This window comes from Arvicola amphibius, chromosome 5, assembly GCF_903992535.2.
Source record: "Arvicola amphibius chromosome 5, mArvAmp1.2, whole genome shotgun sequence".
In the NCBI taxonomy this organism is placed as follows: domain Eukaryota; kingdom Metazoa; phylum Chordata; class Mammalia; order Rodentia; family Cricetidae; genus Arvicola; species Arvicola amphibius.
In genome coordinates, this window is record NC_052051.1 from 56,260,906 (window position 1) to 56,278,854 (window position 17,949).

At 44.1% G+C, this 17,949-nt stretch overlaps 1 protein-coding gene across 1 annotated transcript in view; it reads left to right on the forward strand.

The window, feature by feature from the left end:
* Positions 1-17,715, forward strand: part of Ino80 (INO80 complex ATPase subunit) — a 106,790-nt gene extending 89,075 nt beyond the window's left edge. The window contains exons 30-36 of the mRNA XM_038330648.1: positions 7,606-7,764; positions 8,610-8,712; positions 9,411-9,499; positions 11,818-11,973; positions 12,219-12,378; positions 14,149-14,364; positions 17,021-17,715. Of these exons, the coding sequence (XP_038186576.1) occupies positions 7,606-7,764; positions 8,610-8,712; positions 9,411-9,499; positions 11,818-11,973; positions 12,219-12,378; positions 14,149-14,364; positions 17,021-17,238 (1,101 nt within the window). The 3' untranslated portion in view covers positions 17,239-17,715. The remainder of the gene's footprint in view (positions 1-7,605; positions 7,765-8,609; positions 8,713-9,410; positions 9,500-11,817; positions 11,974-12,218; positions 12,379-14,148; positions 14,365-17,020) is intronic.
* Positions 17,716-17,949: the final 234 nt, after the last annotated feature.

Genomic DNA, 17,949 nt, shown 5'->3' on the forward strand with positions numbered 1-17,949 from the left:
AGAGTTAGTTCCAGGACAGCCAAGATTACACAGAGAAACCCTATCTTGAAACCTGCTCCCATAAAATAATAAGGTAAAATAAATTGTATTCTAGCAAAATTTCCATCCTTTCAAATGCCCAGTCTCCTGGTATGACAACTTCAGCCTCTGAAAGAAGAGAACTTCCCTGTGAATCTCAGCATTATTCCATAGATTGAAATGTAGCAATACTAGTAACATTTAGATTGAAAACTGCGTAAGTAGGAAACATTTTATAAAAGTATGACTCTAAAATTGGCACATGATGTAGTCTCTGAAATATGTGCATTAGGAAGGTGCAGGTTCATGAGATCATGGAGAAATGAGGGGCAAGATGGTGAAGTGGTGTGAGGAAGCTGAAATTAGATTTGTGTCTGTCTCCACTCCTAAGTTAGACCCACTCTTTCTCTTTAATGACCTTAGTGTCCTCAAACTGTGTGCCTTAGAGAATGAAAATAAAATACTGTGGGAGTGCTAATTATCAACCATAAGATTCAAATTTGCCTTGCTTGCTCCCAAGTGGGACGGGACCTGAGGGCCTGAGGACTGTTGGCATTGCTGTGTGGAGTACACCAACCAGGCTGACTGTGGTGACGTGTGTTGTCCATGTGGTTACTCTGTGGTTGTTCACACCTGTCCTGTTACGTGACGGAAATTTGCCCTTGTCCTTGTTTTCCTTGGTCTTTTTTTGTTAAGATGCCATATAGTACCAACAGTTACACATTCCTCACTTTTTCCTAGCTGATCTTTCGAGCACATCACAGTCCCTAGCCATATACCGCTTGTTCCAAGTCCATTCTTGGCTCTGCTGACACTCTAGTACAGTTTTTTTGAAACCTTCTTTACTTAATGTGCTACTTAAAGCTCCTATCCATGACTTGCAAGCATCCTCACTTAGAGCCTGTATCTGCCCTGCCCGCCTGATTGCCAGATCCCTTCCCCTATGAGAAGTGGATAAATTTAGAGTGCCCGTTACTATACTACACTACTGTAATACAGTAATGGTTTTACTGTTAAAGTTGTTACCTGAGACTCGTCATGTTCTGAGCTACCTTTTCCACCTAGTAAACCTCTGATTATATTTCAGATTCCTCATCCAATATCACATTCCTTCCTAGTCCTTTCCCTTTACTCAATCATGTTATCTTGTAAGTAATTATTGTACATGCTAGGTGTAACCTACCTCATCAGTAGAAAGGAAGCCTTTTTTATATCTTAGCCAATTTCTACAGCTGTCCATTCAGTCATTTAACAAATGATTAGTGTATCGGGCAAGGGCCTGGCACTGTTGTGGGCACTAAGAATTCAACATTCAATAAAATGAAATTTATTTTTCTCCATAATTACATTGCTAGTTGTGGTAGTTGATACAGTATAAACAGAAAATTAATTTAAATTTTATGATTAAAAAATATAACAGTGAAAGGGGGAGAAGGACCCAGGTTGCTGTTTTGTATGGGATGTTAGAGCCTCTCTCGTGGGTGACATGTAAGCCAGGATCTGAAGAGAGCGGGAAAGTGAGTCAAGAGTTAGTCTGGCAAAAAGAAAAGACTTCAGGCAGAGGAGGTAAGTGTGGGGCCCTGGACTAAGAGCCTGGTTGTCATGATCAAGCAGCAGCAAGATGTAGAGAGTGAGTAGAACACAAGTAGTGGAGGAGGAGTGCAGAGTGTGCCACACGAGCACATCATGCATGCTTGATGGGTCACAGCAAGACCGATCGAAGAGTACAAGAATTTGAACAGAGGATTAGCATGGACTAGCTTGGGTATTTTATTTTATTTTATTTTAGGCGCGATTTCACTATATTGTTGAGACTAGTGTCACACTAGGGCTCAAATGGTTCCCCTTTGCCTCACCCTCCCAGTGTGCTGGAACTATAGTCAAGTACGTGGCTCAGCTTGGGTTTTAAACATGTCCCCCTAACTTGTAGAGTAGGGTGGGAGTAACATACAGAACATCATAGTGGGAAAGATAGAAGTGGGACAAACAAGAGTCTCAGCCTTCAGGTGACAGTGCTCAGAGGAAAGGCTACACCTGGAGACATATTTTGGAATCATTACATTCTGGGTGATATTTAAGACTGTGGTGCTAGATGAGATCCCTGCAGAAGTTCAGCATAATTAACTTTGTAAAAATGTATTCCTGGGCTGGAGAAATGGCTCAGCAGTCAAGAGAAGACTTGAGATTGATTCCCAGCACCCACATAGCTGTTCACATGTCTGTAAGTCCAGTTCCAGGAGATATGATGCCTTCTTCTGACCTCTGCAGGCACCAGGCATGGCATGCACGTGGTACATGGACACACGTACATACAAAACATTAATACACTTAAATAAGTCTAAAAAATTTTTAAGAAAGCATATATTCCTTTCTTCGCTTGACTGTTTTCAGTTGGTCTGTGACAGGACTACTCAACCCTTTGACTTCTGTGGGCCAAACCAAAGTCTTGTTAGTAGTGTTCATCTTATCTGCTACCACAAAGCAGCAAAAGGCCCGCATAGGACTTCCAACCACAAAGTGTCTCTTTTTAAATTATTAAGTTGGCACCAAGTTTGTAGTCATTATAATAAGTAAATAACATACCCACATAATAAACTTTTTTAATAAAGTAAAAGTAAATAGAGTAACATAAAGTAGTGGAACATTTGACACCATTTAAGAAACCAATGTGCCGGGCGGTGGTGGCGCACGCCTTTAATCCCAGCACTCGGGAGGCAGAGGCAGGCAGATCTCTGTGAGTTCGAGGCCAGCCTGGTCTACAAGAGCTAGTTCCAGGACAGGCTCTAGAAACTACAGGGAAACCCTGTCTCGAAAAAAACCAAAAAAAAAAAAAAAAAAAAAAGGGGGGGGGGGGAAAGAAACCAATGCATCTTTTCTGGTTTGATGAGGAAGTTGAATGAGTTCCTGGGCTGCTCATCAGGTATTTCATTTCTAATTTATTTGATCATACATGGTGTGCCTCATTGGGGAAAGACTTGATGTCTTAATGATTGCAGAAGTGATTGCAAGCATGTGTATGTAAACACTGGGAACTATCTAGACTACTTAATTAGTGAAAACATGGTTTTAGCAGATGATTTTTACCATGTTCTTTATGGATTAAGGATATCTTTATGTTTGACTCTGTTTAGGGGGCCATTGTTATAATAAACTACCAAGATTTATTTTTCTGTCTGACTTGTTTCAGGTGTTTACATGTAGAGAGAGGAGGAGCTTTTTATTTCTTAGTAGTAACATGGTATGCCCTATGCCCAATGGAGTTAGCTTTTAGTTCTCCCAGGGGACTGGACTAATGTGTTCTCTTGGAAGAAAAAGCCCCAGTCCCACTTCCAGTTGTTAGCCTAAATTCTCTGGCTCCTGTAGAGTTTTCCCTGTTTCCTATTCACTCCCTCATTCCTTGGCCTATATAATCTAATCCAAAAGCACCATGCCAACTCTCACCAGGCCTCCCACATGTCTGTTTGGGGTTTACAGCTTCATGAAGGTCCTGTTCATAGATTTCACCTTAGTCATTGCTGGGCCACACATTCTGCATCACAGTCTTTCCTCATCCTAGCTGAGTCATCTCTGGTCCTTTAATTGTTCTTTGTTTGTCTCTAGACTGTCTCGCTGAGCACCAGAAACCTGAAATACAGGTGTCATCTGTGTCTCAACTTGAGCACTCAGTTGCGCACCCCGCCCCACCACACACACCCAGCACACCCACCAGGTCATATCATGGTGACCCCAGTGTTCATCTATCTTGTTTTGTGTTTCATTCTTTTCTCTCTTATTCTTGCTTTAACCTATTAATTTATATATATGCTTTACTGTTTTTCCTGTGATTTTTTTTTCTTTTCTAAACAGTATTCTGTTTTATTCTGTTCTCTTCCCAAATGCATCTTTTATTTTCTTAAGCTTTAGTTTTCTGTTTATGAGCCCTGAAGAGCCCAAGTTGAATCGGGGTTTGATTGTCACTGAGATGTCTAGGGAAAATGCAAATGCTAAACTAAGGCAATCTTATGATTCATGGTGTAGACTTGTCTACTGTGAAGTCATGCTGAACCACTGCCAGGCTTTAACATTTCCAAGATACTCTTTTTAGTTGTGATTTTATCACGTGTGTGTGTGTGTCATTTTTACATATGTTAGATAATCCGAATGTTGAAATATTTTATTTTGTATATGGGTGTTTTGATTGTATGTGTGTCTGTGCACCACTTGCGCTGGTGTCAGAAGAGGCTGTCAAATTCCCTGGAACTAGAGTTATACAAGGTTGTGAGCTGTTGTTTGCTGTGGGCTCTGGGAATTGAACCCATGTCCTTTGGAAGAGCATCTTTTACAGCTGAGCCATCTGGCCTATCTGAATCTCCTTTTTATTAAATCTATATTTCCTTAGTTTGCTCTTCCTGAAAATATTTTTAATAATTTATTTGTTTGTATTTTTGTACAAATTTTGCCTGCATGTATATCTGTGTAAGGGTGTCAGATCCCCTGGAACTGGAGTTATAGACTGTTGTGAACTGTCATGTGGGTTCTGGGAACTGAACCCAAAACCTCTGGAAGAGCAGCCAATGCTCTTAACCCCTGAGCCATCTCTCCAGCCCCTTCTCCCTGGAAATTTTAAATGGCTTTTCTAAGATAGGTATCATAGTGTATGCTTTGGAGGCAGAGGCAAAGGATCTTTTAAAGTTCAAAACTAGTCTTTTGTCTACATAGTGAATTCTAGGCCTACCAGGCTATATAGGAAGACCATGTCTCAAAATAAAGAAATAAAGGAACTGAGGATGTTGGTACCTGGTAGAGTATTTGCCTGGCTGCTAGCATATAAGGAAGTTTGGTCCTCTGTATGATGGTAGATAGATGGAAAGGGGGAGGAGTGAGTGGATGTGTAGATAGGTAGATTTTCTAAAAATCTTTAGGTTCAGTTTAAAATTCTAGTACGTCTTCTGGTAAGTTTGTATTCCACTACAAGTGGCAGACATGTATTTCCACATCATGTCTATAGACATTAATTTCATTGGTCAACATTTTATATTTTCTTCCCCTAAGGATTAACCTATGCCAAAATTGAGGAATAATACTTCATATATAAAAGCAAAACCAGACAGGTGTGGTGACATGCATCTTTAATCCCACTTCATGGAAGACAGAGACAGGGAGGGGATCACAAGAGTTTTCAGTGACCCTCAAAGCTGTCCTGGACTACATAGAAAGACCTTGTCTGAAGAAAATCAAATGAAATATCAAAACAAAAAGGACATCATACAAAAGAGTCAGTGAAGTGTTTAAGTAATACATCCAAAGGCATTAAAATGCTGATGCCATAGCCAGGCATAGTAGTGTACACTTATAATCCTAGCACCAGTGAGGCGGAAGCCAAAAGATCACTGTAAGCCAAGGGTAGCCTTGTCTACGTAGTGACATATCAAAAAATAAAAGCAGGAAGTTGGAGAGATGGCTCGGTGATTAAGAGCATGTACTGTTCTTCTAGAGGATCCTGATTCTATTCTCAGCCCCTATATGACAGGTCATAGCCATCTGTAACCTTGTTTCCAGGAGATCCAGCACTCAGTACACAAATAAATTGCTTATGAATAATATTTCACAATTGGGAAGTAGAGGCCAAAGGATCAGTATTCAAGGTCAACCTTAGCTACGTAACAAGTTCAAGGCTAGTTTGAGTTCCATGAGATGGGGTCTCATAGAACCCCAAACCAAAGAAACAGTATTGTGCAACAGAAAAGGCAACACAGAGAAAGAGTCCTTAAAATAGTGTTATAGGAGGCCTTGCAGGTGCTGCTACCTGGTTGTCATCTGCTCTGGGCCACGCTCAGCCCCCTTGTTGGCCATGCTCAGCCCCATTGTGTTTTTGGCATCACCGGCAGTGGTGAGCCTCAAAATGCAAATCCTTTGAACTAGAGCTGATCATTTACTCCTTGTAGAAAATTGACTTGGATTGATACTGGATAAGCAGCTGTTTGCAGATGAAGTAACAGGTTGATAACAGAAAACTTTATTGATGAGCTCCATAGAAGATTCAGTTCTGAGGATTCCCACTTTCACAGAATTATCCAGATTCCATGAGCCAGGGTGGTGACTTCATACTGTATAGTGACATTGCGGCAAGTCCATACATTGGGGGGAATTTGAAAGCGAGGTAGTCCTGGCATCTTGTCCATGAAAAGTGCTGATCCAAACATAAACAATGCTCTCCCTTTCATATGCACTGCTGAGGCTGAAGGATTGGATAGTAAGCCTGTGTGCGGTCCTTAGGAAGGAGAGAAATAGCATGAGCATTAAGTTGGAGCCAAGTAGTGGTGACACATGCCCTTAACCCCAGCACTCAAGAGACAGAAGTGGGTGGATCTCAGCGTGATGGAGGCCAGTTTTGTCTACACAGTGAGTTCCAGGACAGGTAGAGCTACATAATAGACCTTGACTCAAAAAGTAAAAGTTAAAAAAAAATGACTTAGGATTGAGTTTTAGGGTCACCTAATTTTATTGGTTGTCTTTTGTACTGCAGACTAGAAGTAGCTTTGGGGGACCCCTTTAAATATTTCATTTTAGGATTCGTGGAATAGGAAGTGATGTTGATGAGAAAGCTAGGAGAACTGTGTGAGTCTCTTTGCAGGGAATCCTGTAGGCATTTCATTGGTTCGGGTTTTTTTTTGGGGGGGGGGGGTGTTGTTTTGGTTTTTCGAGACAAGGTTTCTCTGTAGCTTTGGAACCTGTCCTGGCTAGAACTAGCTCTTGTAGACCAAGCTGGCCTCGAACTCAGAGATCCGCCTGCCTCTGCCTCCCAAGTGCTGGGATTAAAGGTGTGTGCCACCACTGCCCAGCTTGTTTGTTTTTCGAGACAGGGTTTCTCTGTCGCTTTGGAGCCTATCCTGGAACTTGATCTGTTGACCAGGCTGGCCTGGAACTCACAGAGATCCGCCTGCCTCTGCCTGAGTGCTGGGATTAAAGGCATATGCCACTACCGACCAACAATATTAACTATATTACTGGGTTTTTATTTAAGAGACTTTATTGCTGTTTTGTCCAACCTAGTCTTTTTATTTTATTGGTATTTATTGAACTCTACATTTTTCTCTGCTCCCATCCCCACTTTAGTCCTTTTTCTACTTTCTACTTCCCATGTAGATTATGTAAGTCTTAGTATCCACATTCTAACCTAGTCTTAAACTCATAAGCTCAAGTGATCCTTCCATGTAAGCTTCCCAAGTATCATTTTTAATCGTGTGTGTGTGTGTGTGTGTGTACATGCCCATGAAAACTAGAGATGTCAGATGACCTAGAACTGGAGTTAGAGGAGGCTATTAGCCTCCTGCTGGGTACTGGGAATAAAACCCAGGTACTCATCCTCTTAATCACTGAACCATCTCTCCAGGCCAGCTGTGGACAGACCAGGAGCGTGCCTGTTTTTCCAAGAGCAACAAACATACAGCTTGGTCTTCTAAGGACTTACTTTCTTATCATTACATAAATGATTGGGGCGGGGGGGAACCTCTGACCTGGCTAGCATCAGTGTTTACAGACAGATGAGTGACTGCCCTGTTCTCAGAGTACATCAGTCTTTGTTGTATTCTCTTCTGGCCTATGCAGGTGATTTTCTACGATAGTGACTGGAACCCCACTGTAGACCAACAGGCCATGGATAGGGCCCACCGCTTGGGGCAGACAAAGCAGGTCACTGTGTACCGGCTGATCTGTAAAGGCACAATCGAGGAGCGCATTCTGCAGAGAGCCAAGGAAAAAAGTGAGGTAAGTAAGCAGGAAGGGAGGGATCATGCTGCAGGGAGTAGAAGCCAGCCACAGTAACTGGATTGAGACTGTTTAAGATTCTTGTCTTTCATTAGTCATGGTAAGCATTGGAGCCTATATACAGGCTGATCGTGTGTGCACTGACACCACAGAGGGCCTGTGTATGGCATGCTGTTTTAAAGGAGGAAGGCTAACATTTCAGAGTCTGCCTCAGTTTGCCTCCTCTTGCCTGTGTGCCAGAATAGTGATACATTTTGAGTTATTTTTAACTGACAATTAATAATCCCGAGCCAAAAAATAAAATCAATAATTGTCCTTTTTTTTTTTTTTTTTTTTTTTTTTTTTTTTTTTTTTTTTTTTGGTTTTTTGAGACAGGGTTTCTCTGTAGCTTTGGAGCCTGTCCTGGAACTAGCTCTTGTAGACCAGGCTGGTCTCGAACTCACAGAGATCCGCCTGCCTCTGCCTCCCGAGTGCTGGGATTAAAGGCGTGCGCCACCGCCGCCCGGCAATAATTGTCCTTTTTTAAAAAATTTACTTAAATTTATTTTATGTGAATTGGTGTGAAAGGATCATATACCCTGGAACTGGAGTTACAGATGGTTGTGAGCTGCCATGTGGGTACTGGGAATTGAAACTAGGTCCTCTGGAAGAGCAGCCAGTGTTCTTAACTGCTGAGCCATCTCTCCAGCCTCTTTTGGGGACAAATGTTGTGGAGGGATCAGCCAAGTGAACAAGAAATAGTAAAGCCAGTACCTCCCTTGGGAGTTGGTTCAGAGGGGTGATTCTGGATGTTTGCTGTATGGGAGTGAATACCTGGAGATGACATTTTAATCCACTTTGTGTAGATTCAGCGAATGGTGATTTCTGGCGGGAACTTCAAACCAGATACCTTGAAACCCAAAGAGGTGGTTAGCCTTCTTCTAGATGATGAGGAGCTGGAGAAAAAACGTACGTACTCTGGCGGCTCGTGTTCTGTCCTCCCCAGACCCAGTGAAGAGATGAGCACTGTGTATGCCAAAGCCAGAATTTATTTTTATTTTAAATTATGTGTACGTTTATATTTATGAATTTAAATACATGTGTGTGCGTGCATGCGCATGCCATGGCACATGCGTGTTAGGATATTGTCCCCTTCCACTCTATGGGTTCTAGGTTCAAATTCAGGTTTGACAACAGGTGCTTTTACCTGGTGAGCCCTCTCACTGGCCCAGAGAAACATTTTATATAGAATTTCAACAGCAAGCTGCTCTAACCATAAAGACCTTTCACCTAGAGTTTCTAGATTTTGAGACTATTCAATTTTAGATTTGTCCTGTGAGTTCCTGTGAGCACTTCCACAACCCCACATCTAAAAATATAAGCTCTTTTTGTTTGTTTTTTTTAGACAGGGTTTCTCTATATATTCCTGGCTGTCCTGGAGCTCTCTTTGTAGATCAGTCTGGTCTCAAACTCAGAGTTCTGCTTGTCCCAGGGATCTCATTTCTGCCTCCCAAGTGCTGAATTAAAGACATGCAGCAATACCAGTGTTTTTCTTAAACCACACAAAATTATAACTTAGGAACCACTAGAGGATATGCCCCTATGTTTCAGAAGCTAAAGATTATGAATCACAAAGGCTTTTTAGTGATTTTATGTTTCCTTGGTAGTGAGACTACGACAGGAGGAGAAACGGCAGCAGGAAGAGACCAACCGAGTGAAAGAACGAAAACGCAAGCGGGAGAAATATGCAGAGAAGGTATCTCCAGACTGGGGTTGGATAGGGACTGACAGGGCCTGGAATAAGTTTCAGAAGTACAAAAAAGGCCACATGTGTGAATGCATATTTGTACATACATGGTAAACCGTGGTCTGCATGTGGAGGTCAGAGAACTTGTGAGAGTTGGTTTTCTTCCTTCATCATGTGGGTTCTGAGGTTTAATATCAGATCCTCCAGATTGGCGAACAAGTGCTTCTCTATCTGCTGAGCCAGCTCACTAACCCCATCTGTGTGAACTGAAACGTTTCTTTGCTGATGGACATTTGGTGAGGTAAAAGACAGCAAATGCAGTTCTAGCTTGCTCTTTTTCACAGACCCTAGTGTTGCTCACAGTTGGACTGGGACCCATCTGTCAGTGATAACTGTGATAGCTAAGGCGATGTTACTAGATTTTATAGAACTTTGTTTTTATTTTTTGAGATGGGGTCTTTCTACATAGCCCTGACTGGCCTGGGGGACTCACTGTGGAGACCAGGTTGGCCTGGAACTCACAAAATCCTCTTGCCCCAGCCTCAGGAATGCTGGGATTAAAGACTTGTGTTACTTCTTTCATAGAATCTTTTGAAAAGACTGGCCCTGCATGGTAACACCCACCTTTAATCACAGCTCTTGGGAGACAGAGGTAGGCAGAATATCTCTGAGTTCCAGGCCAGCCATAGCCACACAGGGAGACTGACTCCAAAATAAAAGGCAGTGGCTGAAGAAAAAAAGAAAAAAGAAAGGGGGGGGGGCTAGAGAGATGGCTCAGCAGTTAAGAGCACCACCTGCTCTTCCAGAGATCCTGAGTTCAATTCCCAACAACCACATGGTGGCTCACAACCATCTGTAATGAGGTCTGGTGCCCTCTTCTGGCCTTCAGGCATACACACAGACAGAATATTGTATACATAATAAATAAATAAATAAATAAATAAATAAATAAATAAATAAATAAATAAATAAATATTAATAAAATGAAAGGCTGTGGCTGGATCCCTTTGGTCATAGGCCTTTGGTAGTCAGCAGCCTAGAGCTGCTGTATTATAGCCCCTTTTAATGAAGAGTCAGTTTCAGCCTAGGGACACTTTGTACTTGCTTCTTTTATAGAGTTGGAAAATCCAAAAAATGAAAGATAATGTCCTCCTGGCCAGAACTGTCATCTCTGCCCCTTCCCAAGCAGGCTTTTTTCTCACTCTGTTCTCATATCTAACCCATTATTTGCCACTACTTAAAATAAAAATACCTTTAACATTCAAGGGGTGTGGCTTAGTGTTAGAGCATTTGGGTATCATCCCTGTGCCTTTAAAAAGGTGTGAATGAAGAAGGGAGGACAACCTGTCACAGAATAAAAGGTGGCTTTCACAATAGGGCATTACAGAAATTAGCAATTTTTTTTTGTGTGTGTGAATGTTAGGTGTGTATTCGTGTGCACATGCCACACTCTGGGTGGGACTGTCAGAGGACAACTTTATAGAGTTGGTTCTCTCCTTCTGCCTTTATATGGATTCTGGAGTTTGAGCTGGGATCCAAGGTTTAAAAGGCGATCCACCTCTACCTGAGCCATTTTTCCTGTTGTAGATTAACAATTTAGATCAGATGTCAGTTTGCTCCAAGTGTAGAATAGAAAGTACCCAATGACAGCATGAACTACACAGTGTTGTACACTCTTCACCCTGTATTAGATGTAGACAACATGACTCCAGAAAAGGGCCTAGTAACCTGAGTTTGATCTCAGGAGCCCATGTGGTGGGAGGGAAGAACCAGTTCCCACAAGTTGTCCTCTGACGTCCACATGAATGCAGCACATGCACATCCACACATAAGTAAGTAATAAATGAATGAGTAGATACGTGAGCCCAGTAGAGGGTGTGGAGAGACACGGTATACCTTCCTCCTCCTTGGTGAGTTCTTACTTCCTTTAAGATACGGTGATTTAGGGCTTGAGATGTGCCTCTTTGCTGGAGTACTTGCCTATATGTGTACTTGCTTCAATCCTCAGAATACACATAACCTATACACACAGAAAAGAAATTGAGACAAAATGGTGATGCTTTCAAGAAGATGGAGGAACTTTGAGGCCAGTCTGAGCTGTAGACCGAGAGCCTGTCTCAAGCCAGTGCAGTGGTGTGTGCCTGTAGTCCCAGCACTTGGATGACTGAGATAGGATGATGAGATCAGACCAGGAGACATAGCAAGTAGCAGGCTGTCTGGAGCCAATAGCAAGACGATGCCTGTAATCATCTTATTTCCTAATCTCACTTTACCCTTTGAGCTAAATATTCATGTTTTTATGTATTTTCTGACTTTTGTATTCCCAGAAGAAAAAGGAAGATGAATTGGATGGGAAAAGGAGAAAAGAGGGTGTGAACCTCGTGATCCCATTTGTCCCTTCTGCTGACAACTCCAACCTCTCTGCTGATGGTGATGACTCTTTCATAAGTGTAGACTCTGCCATGCCCAGCCCTTTCAGTGAGGTGAGGCTCCTTCTGGATGTCTTCATCACAGCAGTGGGACTGCATCCTGACCTCGCGACAGGGACATGATGCTAAGCCGCTGGGTACTGTTCACTTCCAGCCTTGTGGGAGAGGATTGCATAAGGACAGACTGGTTCTCAGAACCCAAGGCAGGACCGAGAAATACATGCATGTCCCCTAAGCTTGTCGCTTGAGCGTGAGGCCTGTAGCCAGTGAGACTATTATCTCAACCTTTTTGCTTCTAGATCTCAATCAGCAGTGAGCTGCACACTGGCTCCATCCCCCCTGATGAAAGCAGCAGTGACATGTTGGTTATTGTGGATGACCCAGCTTCCTCAGCTCCTCAGTCTCGAGCCACCAATTCTCCTGCTTCCATAACAGGCTCTGTCTCGGACACTGTGAATGGTAAGTGACGCTGCCATCTCATGCAGCCCCAGCCTGCTCCACTACTTTTCTTTTTTAATTACCTTTTTGTTTTGTTTTTTTAGACAGGGTCTCTCACATAGCTCTAGCACTCACTATGTAGGCCACGCTGGCCTTTAAATTCATAAGCGCTCTGCATGCCCTGACTCCCAAATCCTGGGATTAAAGACATGTATCACCACATCGACACATTTTGGTTTTGTTTGAGACAGGGTTTCTTTTTTTTTTTTTTTTTTTTTTTTTTTTTTAATATTTATTTAATTATTATGTATACAGTATTCTGTCTGTGTGTATGCCTGCAGGCCAGAAGAGGGCATCAGACCCCATTACAGATGGTTGTGAGCCACCATGTGGTTGCTGGGAATTGAACTCAGGACCTTTGGAAGAGCAGGCAATGCTCTTAACCTCTGAGCCATCTCTCCAGCCCTGAGACAGGGTTTCTCTGTAGCTTTGGAGCCTATCCTTGAACTAGTTCTTATAGACCAGGCTGGCCTCAAACTCACAGAGACCCACCTTCCTCTGCCTTCCGAGTGCTGGGATTAAAGGCCACCATCTGGTAGGCACATTTTTATTTATTGTGTGTATGCACACATGTGGAGACCAAAGGACAGGTTATGAGAGTTGGTTCTCTCTTCCACCACTCTGGTCCTAGGGATCAAATCAGGCCATTAGGCTTGGTATCCAGTCCTTTGCCATCTTATGCACCCAGATACAGAAATTTTATTTCTTCTTCCAAGAGTAAAGTGGAACAAAAGAGTGTGTGTGTGTGTGTGTGTGTGTGTGTGTGTGTGTGTGTGTGTGTTCGTGTTCCAGTGTAGAATGTGAGAGCATACATAGGTGTATATGCATGTGGAAGTCAAAGGCTGACAGCGGGTATCTTTCCTGATTGTGTGTAGAAGACATAGTTTGGATTTACCTGTGTCTGCCTGCCCATCCCCAGTACACATGCTGCCACACTTTTATAGGTACTAGAGATCCAAACTCAGGTCTCAAAGATTGCACGGCGGCCTTTACCAATGGAGCCATCTCCCAAACCCCTATTTTTGCTAGTTGTTTAATTAAGTTAGCTGTGGGGCATTTCTTTTCTGTTGTATAAGGCCCAGTGTTATTACTGTTTCTTGAGGAAGCTGAATTTTAAATTTTAAAGCCTGAAACAATAGGACTGAACATAGTGGTGTAAGGAGGGTAAGGTGGGAAGATCTTGAAGTCAAGGCCAGTCTCAGCTACATAGTGAGACCCTGTCTGAAAATTTAAATTAAAAAAACAAAAACAACCTTAGAAGTAGGACTGGCTATGTGGTTTGGTTGTAGAGTGTATGTATAGTATACCCAAGGCCTAGATTCAGTACCCAGGAAAAAATGTAAGAAATAGAAGCCCAAGGCAGAAACACTTTAATTTCCCACAGCAAGTCATTGGGTACAATAATAAGAAAATAACCATGGCGGAAGCCACTCCTTAGAAGGAAAGACAGCTTGAAGAGCATAGCTGTGTTAAAAGACAATCCCAGATGTCCTCAGATATCAGCCAGCGAGGCACCGTATCCTGTGCCTGTAGTCCCAGAACTCAAGAGACTAAGATTGGGAGATTACTTGAGATCAGGAGGTTGAGGGCAGCCTGAGCAACATTAGGAAATCTTGTTTCAAACAAAACAGAATACCTTGAGAGCCAGCATTAGCATTCCCTGTCAAGGGAATATTTGTTAAAGTTTTAAGAGATTTATTTTTTTTCCTTCTTGGCTATTTGTTTCCACAGGAATTTCCATTCAGGAAGTGCCAGCTGCAGGACGTGGTCACTCAGCTCGAAGCCGAGGCCGCCCCAAGGGTTCAGGAAGCACAGCCAAAGGAGCAGGGAAAGGCCGAAGCCGCAAGTCCACAGCAGGCAGTGCTGCTGCGATGGCAGGAGCCAAAGCAGGGGCTGCAGCGGCTTCTGCAGCTGCTTATGCCGCATACGGGTACAACGTGTCTAAAGGTGAGGAGGCCAGGATGGCTGCAAACAGCAATCAAAGACTGTCCAAGAATCTGTTTAGCATCCTACAAGGTAGAGTGTGCAGGATACTCCAGGCCAAAATCCCGGAGCCCAGCTTCAAACTGAGCAGTTCTGACTCACCCCTTGCCCTCTTGCCTAGATAAATTGTTGTCTTTGGAGGAGAAGTAGCTATGGCCAGAGTGAGCCGAATTGGGGGCCGCACTTAAAACATTCCGTTTTCCTGCCTTTTCTTTCTTTAACTCTAGGTTTGTTTTTTCTGAGACATTTATTTTTAGTAATCCAAACAAGGATAGTTAACATGCATGCAGCTACCTGAGCTGTCATCTTAGGCAGCAAACACCTGGTGCACATAGGAGTAAAGCAATGGAGCATGTAGATCCTGCCCTTGAGTCTAACAAGCCAGCAGAGGAGCGTTTCGTGGATGGCTTATAAATAGTATCAGGCAGTTATACAGATAAGTACAAAGAGGCTAGCTTCCTGTGGTTACAGGTCAGAGGGAGAGGAACCATGGACTGCCGTAAGGATTGTGGCTGTCATTCAGAATTGCAGGAGGACGTGAGTGAGAAAGGGTTTGGGCAACCATAAGAGTTGGCAACCACCCTGGCATGTTGAGGGTCACTGAGCTTACCAACCAGGTTGTGCTGAGGAGGAGCAATGAAAGTCAAGGTTGGGAAGACATGGCAAGATGTGATGGGCAGGAGCTTAACAGGTGTGTGAGAAGGGCTGGTGGCAACTGGAGAGCGTGGCTGCTGTGGTGGAGACCGACAGGGTGACTGCAGACAGAATGCGACCGTCCATTCACAGCGCTGCCTCCACGCCCTATGCGAAGCCTGACCTCAGCTATGGTGGCATACAGCCGTTGTCTCAGCACCCAGAGGCGAGTTCTAAACAAGCCAGATCTACACAGTGACACCCTGCTGTAAACAAAAATGTCGTGTGGGCTTAGTGTGGCTTGTAGGTTTTTGTGGGGAACTTGTTAGATTTTAAGGTAGAGTCGTGTGTACCTAAAACTGGCCTTGTTCTCAATGATACAGACTGTGGTGACCTTGAACTTCTGATGGCTCGGGGTTGTTACAGCAGAGAAAGGCATACTTGTATAGATAGGAAGTGCTTGGCCTGTTGTGAGTGCTCAGTGAAAGTGGATTCACCTCCTTTCTCCCACTGCAGGAGCCTTAGCATTCATTTATTGGTTTACTAAGAAAATAAGTACAGTAGCTTATGCTGCTCTTTCTTAACCTTTTGGTAGCTTATTTGTGTCCTTGGAAACAGCAGTCACTGTAATAATCAAAGCTGCTATGGCAGGGCTAATCCATGACTGGGGCAATGTCAGGCACATCAGAACAGCAAGCAGGAGGGATACCGGAGGTAGACTAAGGAGATAGACTGGCCCAGAAATGTCTTCAGGGACTGCCAAGTAGGAGTGAAAAATGAGAAAGATTGGTTTAGAAGTGAACTATACCACTGTTCAGTGTGGGTGAACAGATAATACAGAAGAAGCATAACCAGGCATAGTGGTGCACGCCTGTAGTTCCCTGCTTGGGAGGTACAGGCAGGAGAATCGAGAATTTGGAGTTATCCTCTGCTTCATACTAAATTTGACAAGACCAGCTCAGGCTTTTGAAAAAAAGAAAAGCAAATAAACGGAACAAACATACTAGACAATGTTGAGGTATGAGAAGGAGGTACTTTTGTCTCCTGTTTGGGAAGGACAGTCACCAAAAATGAGAGGTTAACCCAGGTCCTTGACATAACAGAGCTTGGAGAACAGAGGTAGCCTTGGCTAGTGCTAGGGAATTGACTGGGTATCGACACAAGATAGGCTGGATCACCTTATATCCCCTGAAATAAATAAGACACACACCTCTAATCCCAGTACTCAGGAGGCAGAAACAGGCAGTTCTCTTAGTTCCAGGACAGCCAGGATTGTTACCCTTTCTTGAAAAACAAACAAAGACAGCTAAACTAAGGTGCTCTCCAGAAGAAGACAAGAAAACATTAGTGCCTAGTGAGTTAGAGCTCTTGTCCTTCAACCAGGCCTTCCACACTGGACACCTGGCCTCTCCTCTGGGTGAGGTAATGCAGGTAGGGCTGAGTGTGCCAACATCTCTTAACAACCCAGCCATCATGCCAGGCAGTGGTGGTGCACACCTTTAATTCCAGCACTCGGGAGACAGACGCAGGTGGATCCCTGTGAATTTGAGGCCGGCTTGGTCTATAGAGCAAGTTCCAGAACAGGCTACAAAGCTACAGAGAAACCCTGTCTCAAAAAAAAAAAAAAAAAAAAAAAAACAAACCAGCTGTCTTACAGAAAGGCAATAACAGGAAAAACCCAGCAAATAACCTCAAAGATGCCGGGCGGTGGTGGCGCACGCCTTTAATCCCAGCACTCGGGAGGCAGAGGCAGACGGATCTCTGAGTTCGAGGCGAGCCTGGTCTATAAGAGCTAGTTCCAGGACAGGCTCTAAAGCTACAGAGAAACCCTGTCAAGTAAATAACCTCAAAGATGTCGGCAACGAGCAGCAGAGGGGGTTCCCACCCCTTCCCTCCAACCCACACTTAGACCAGTACTGCAGACTGCCAGGGCAGATCACGGACAATTGCCACTAAGGATCATTGTGATTTTCTCCATCCCCCACAGGAATCTCCGCAAGCAGTCCTCTGCAGACATCCATTGTCCGACCTACTGGCCTTGCAGACTTTGGACCTTCAAGCACCTCTTCTCCCTTAAGTTCCCCTTTGAACAAAGGAAATAATATTCCTGGGACTCCTAAGAGCCTCCACATGACCAGCAGCCTAGCCTCAGACTCGCTGATCCGGAAACAGAGCAAAGGCACCAACCCTGCTGGAGGACGGTAACCATCTCTGCCCTCTAGCTTCCTTCAACCAAACCAGGGGCTACAGTCCCAGGCCACAGGCGGTCTTTGGATGGTTACCCAGTGTGGCGTCTTGCGTCCTCTTTGGAGAGTGGAAAAGACCAGTTACAGCAGACGAGGACAGGCAGGTGGTCGGGTGAGCACTTTGATCACCTAGTTCCAAAGGAGTGTCCTGGGTTCGGCCCCACAGCATCCCAGATGAACTCTGCGGCCGAGTCTTAACCTCTTTGTGGGGAGGGCCTGGCATAGACCCCTTTTAGATGCTCAGGCACACTGTCTCCATCCCCATCCCACTCCAGCTCTGGCCATGCCCCTCATGAAGGCTCCACCGGTGCTGTGAAGAGCCTTCCATAGTGGAGACCTCTCTAAAGGTTATGATTTCTTACAGGGCTAGACAGGGAGGAAATGGTTCCCTGGTACCCACAGCCTTGAGCTTTCCTGGGTCTCTAAACTCTGTTTGCTGAAGAGAAGGTGGTTGCTATACGGATAATAGCGGCTGAAGGAAGCAGACCCACAGGCAGTTTTCCTAGATTCTTCCACTGTCCAACATGTTCACACCAGGGAAGCATTAGGTCCCACCAGCAACAGTAGCAACAGCCCCCCCACCCCCCACTCAAGGGGCTTCCCAGAAGCCAGTCAAGAGACCAGGAACCACCTCAATCAGCAGGACACCCTCACCGCCCTTCTGCAGATG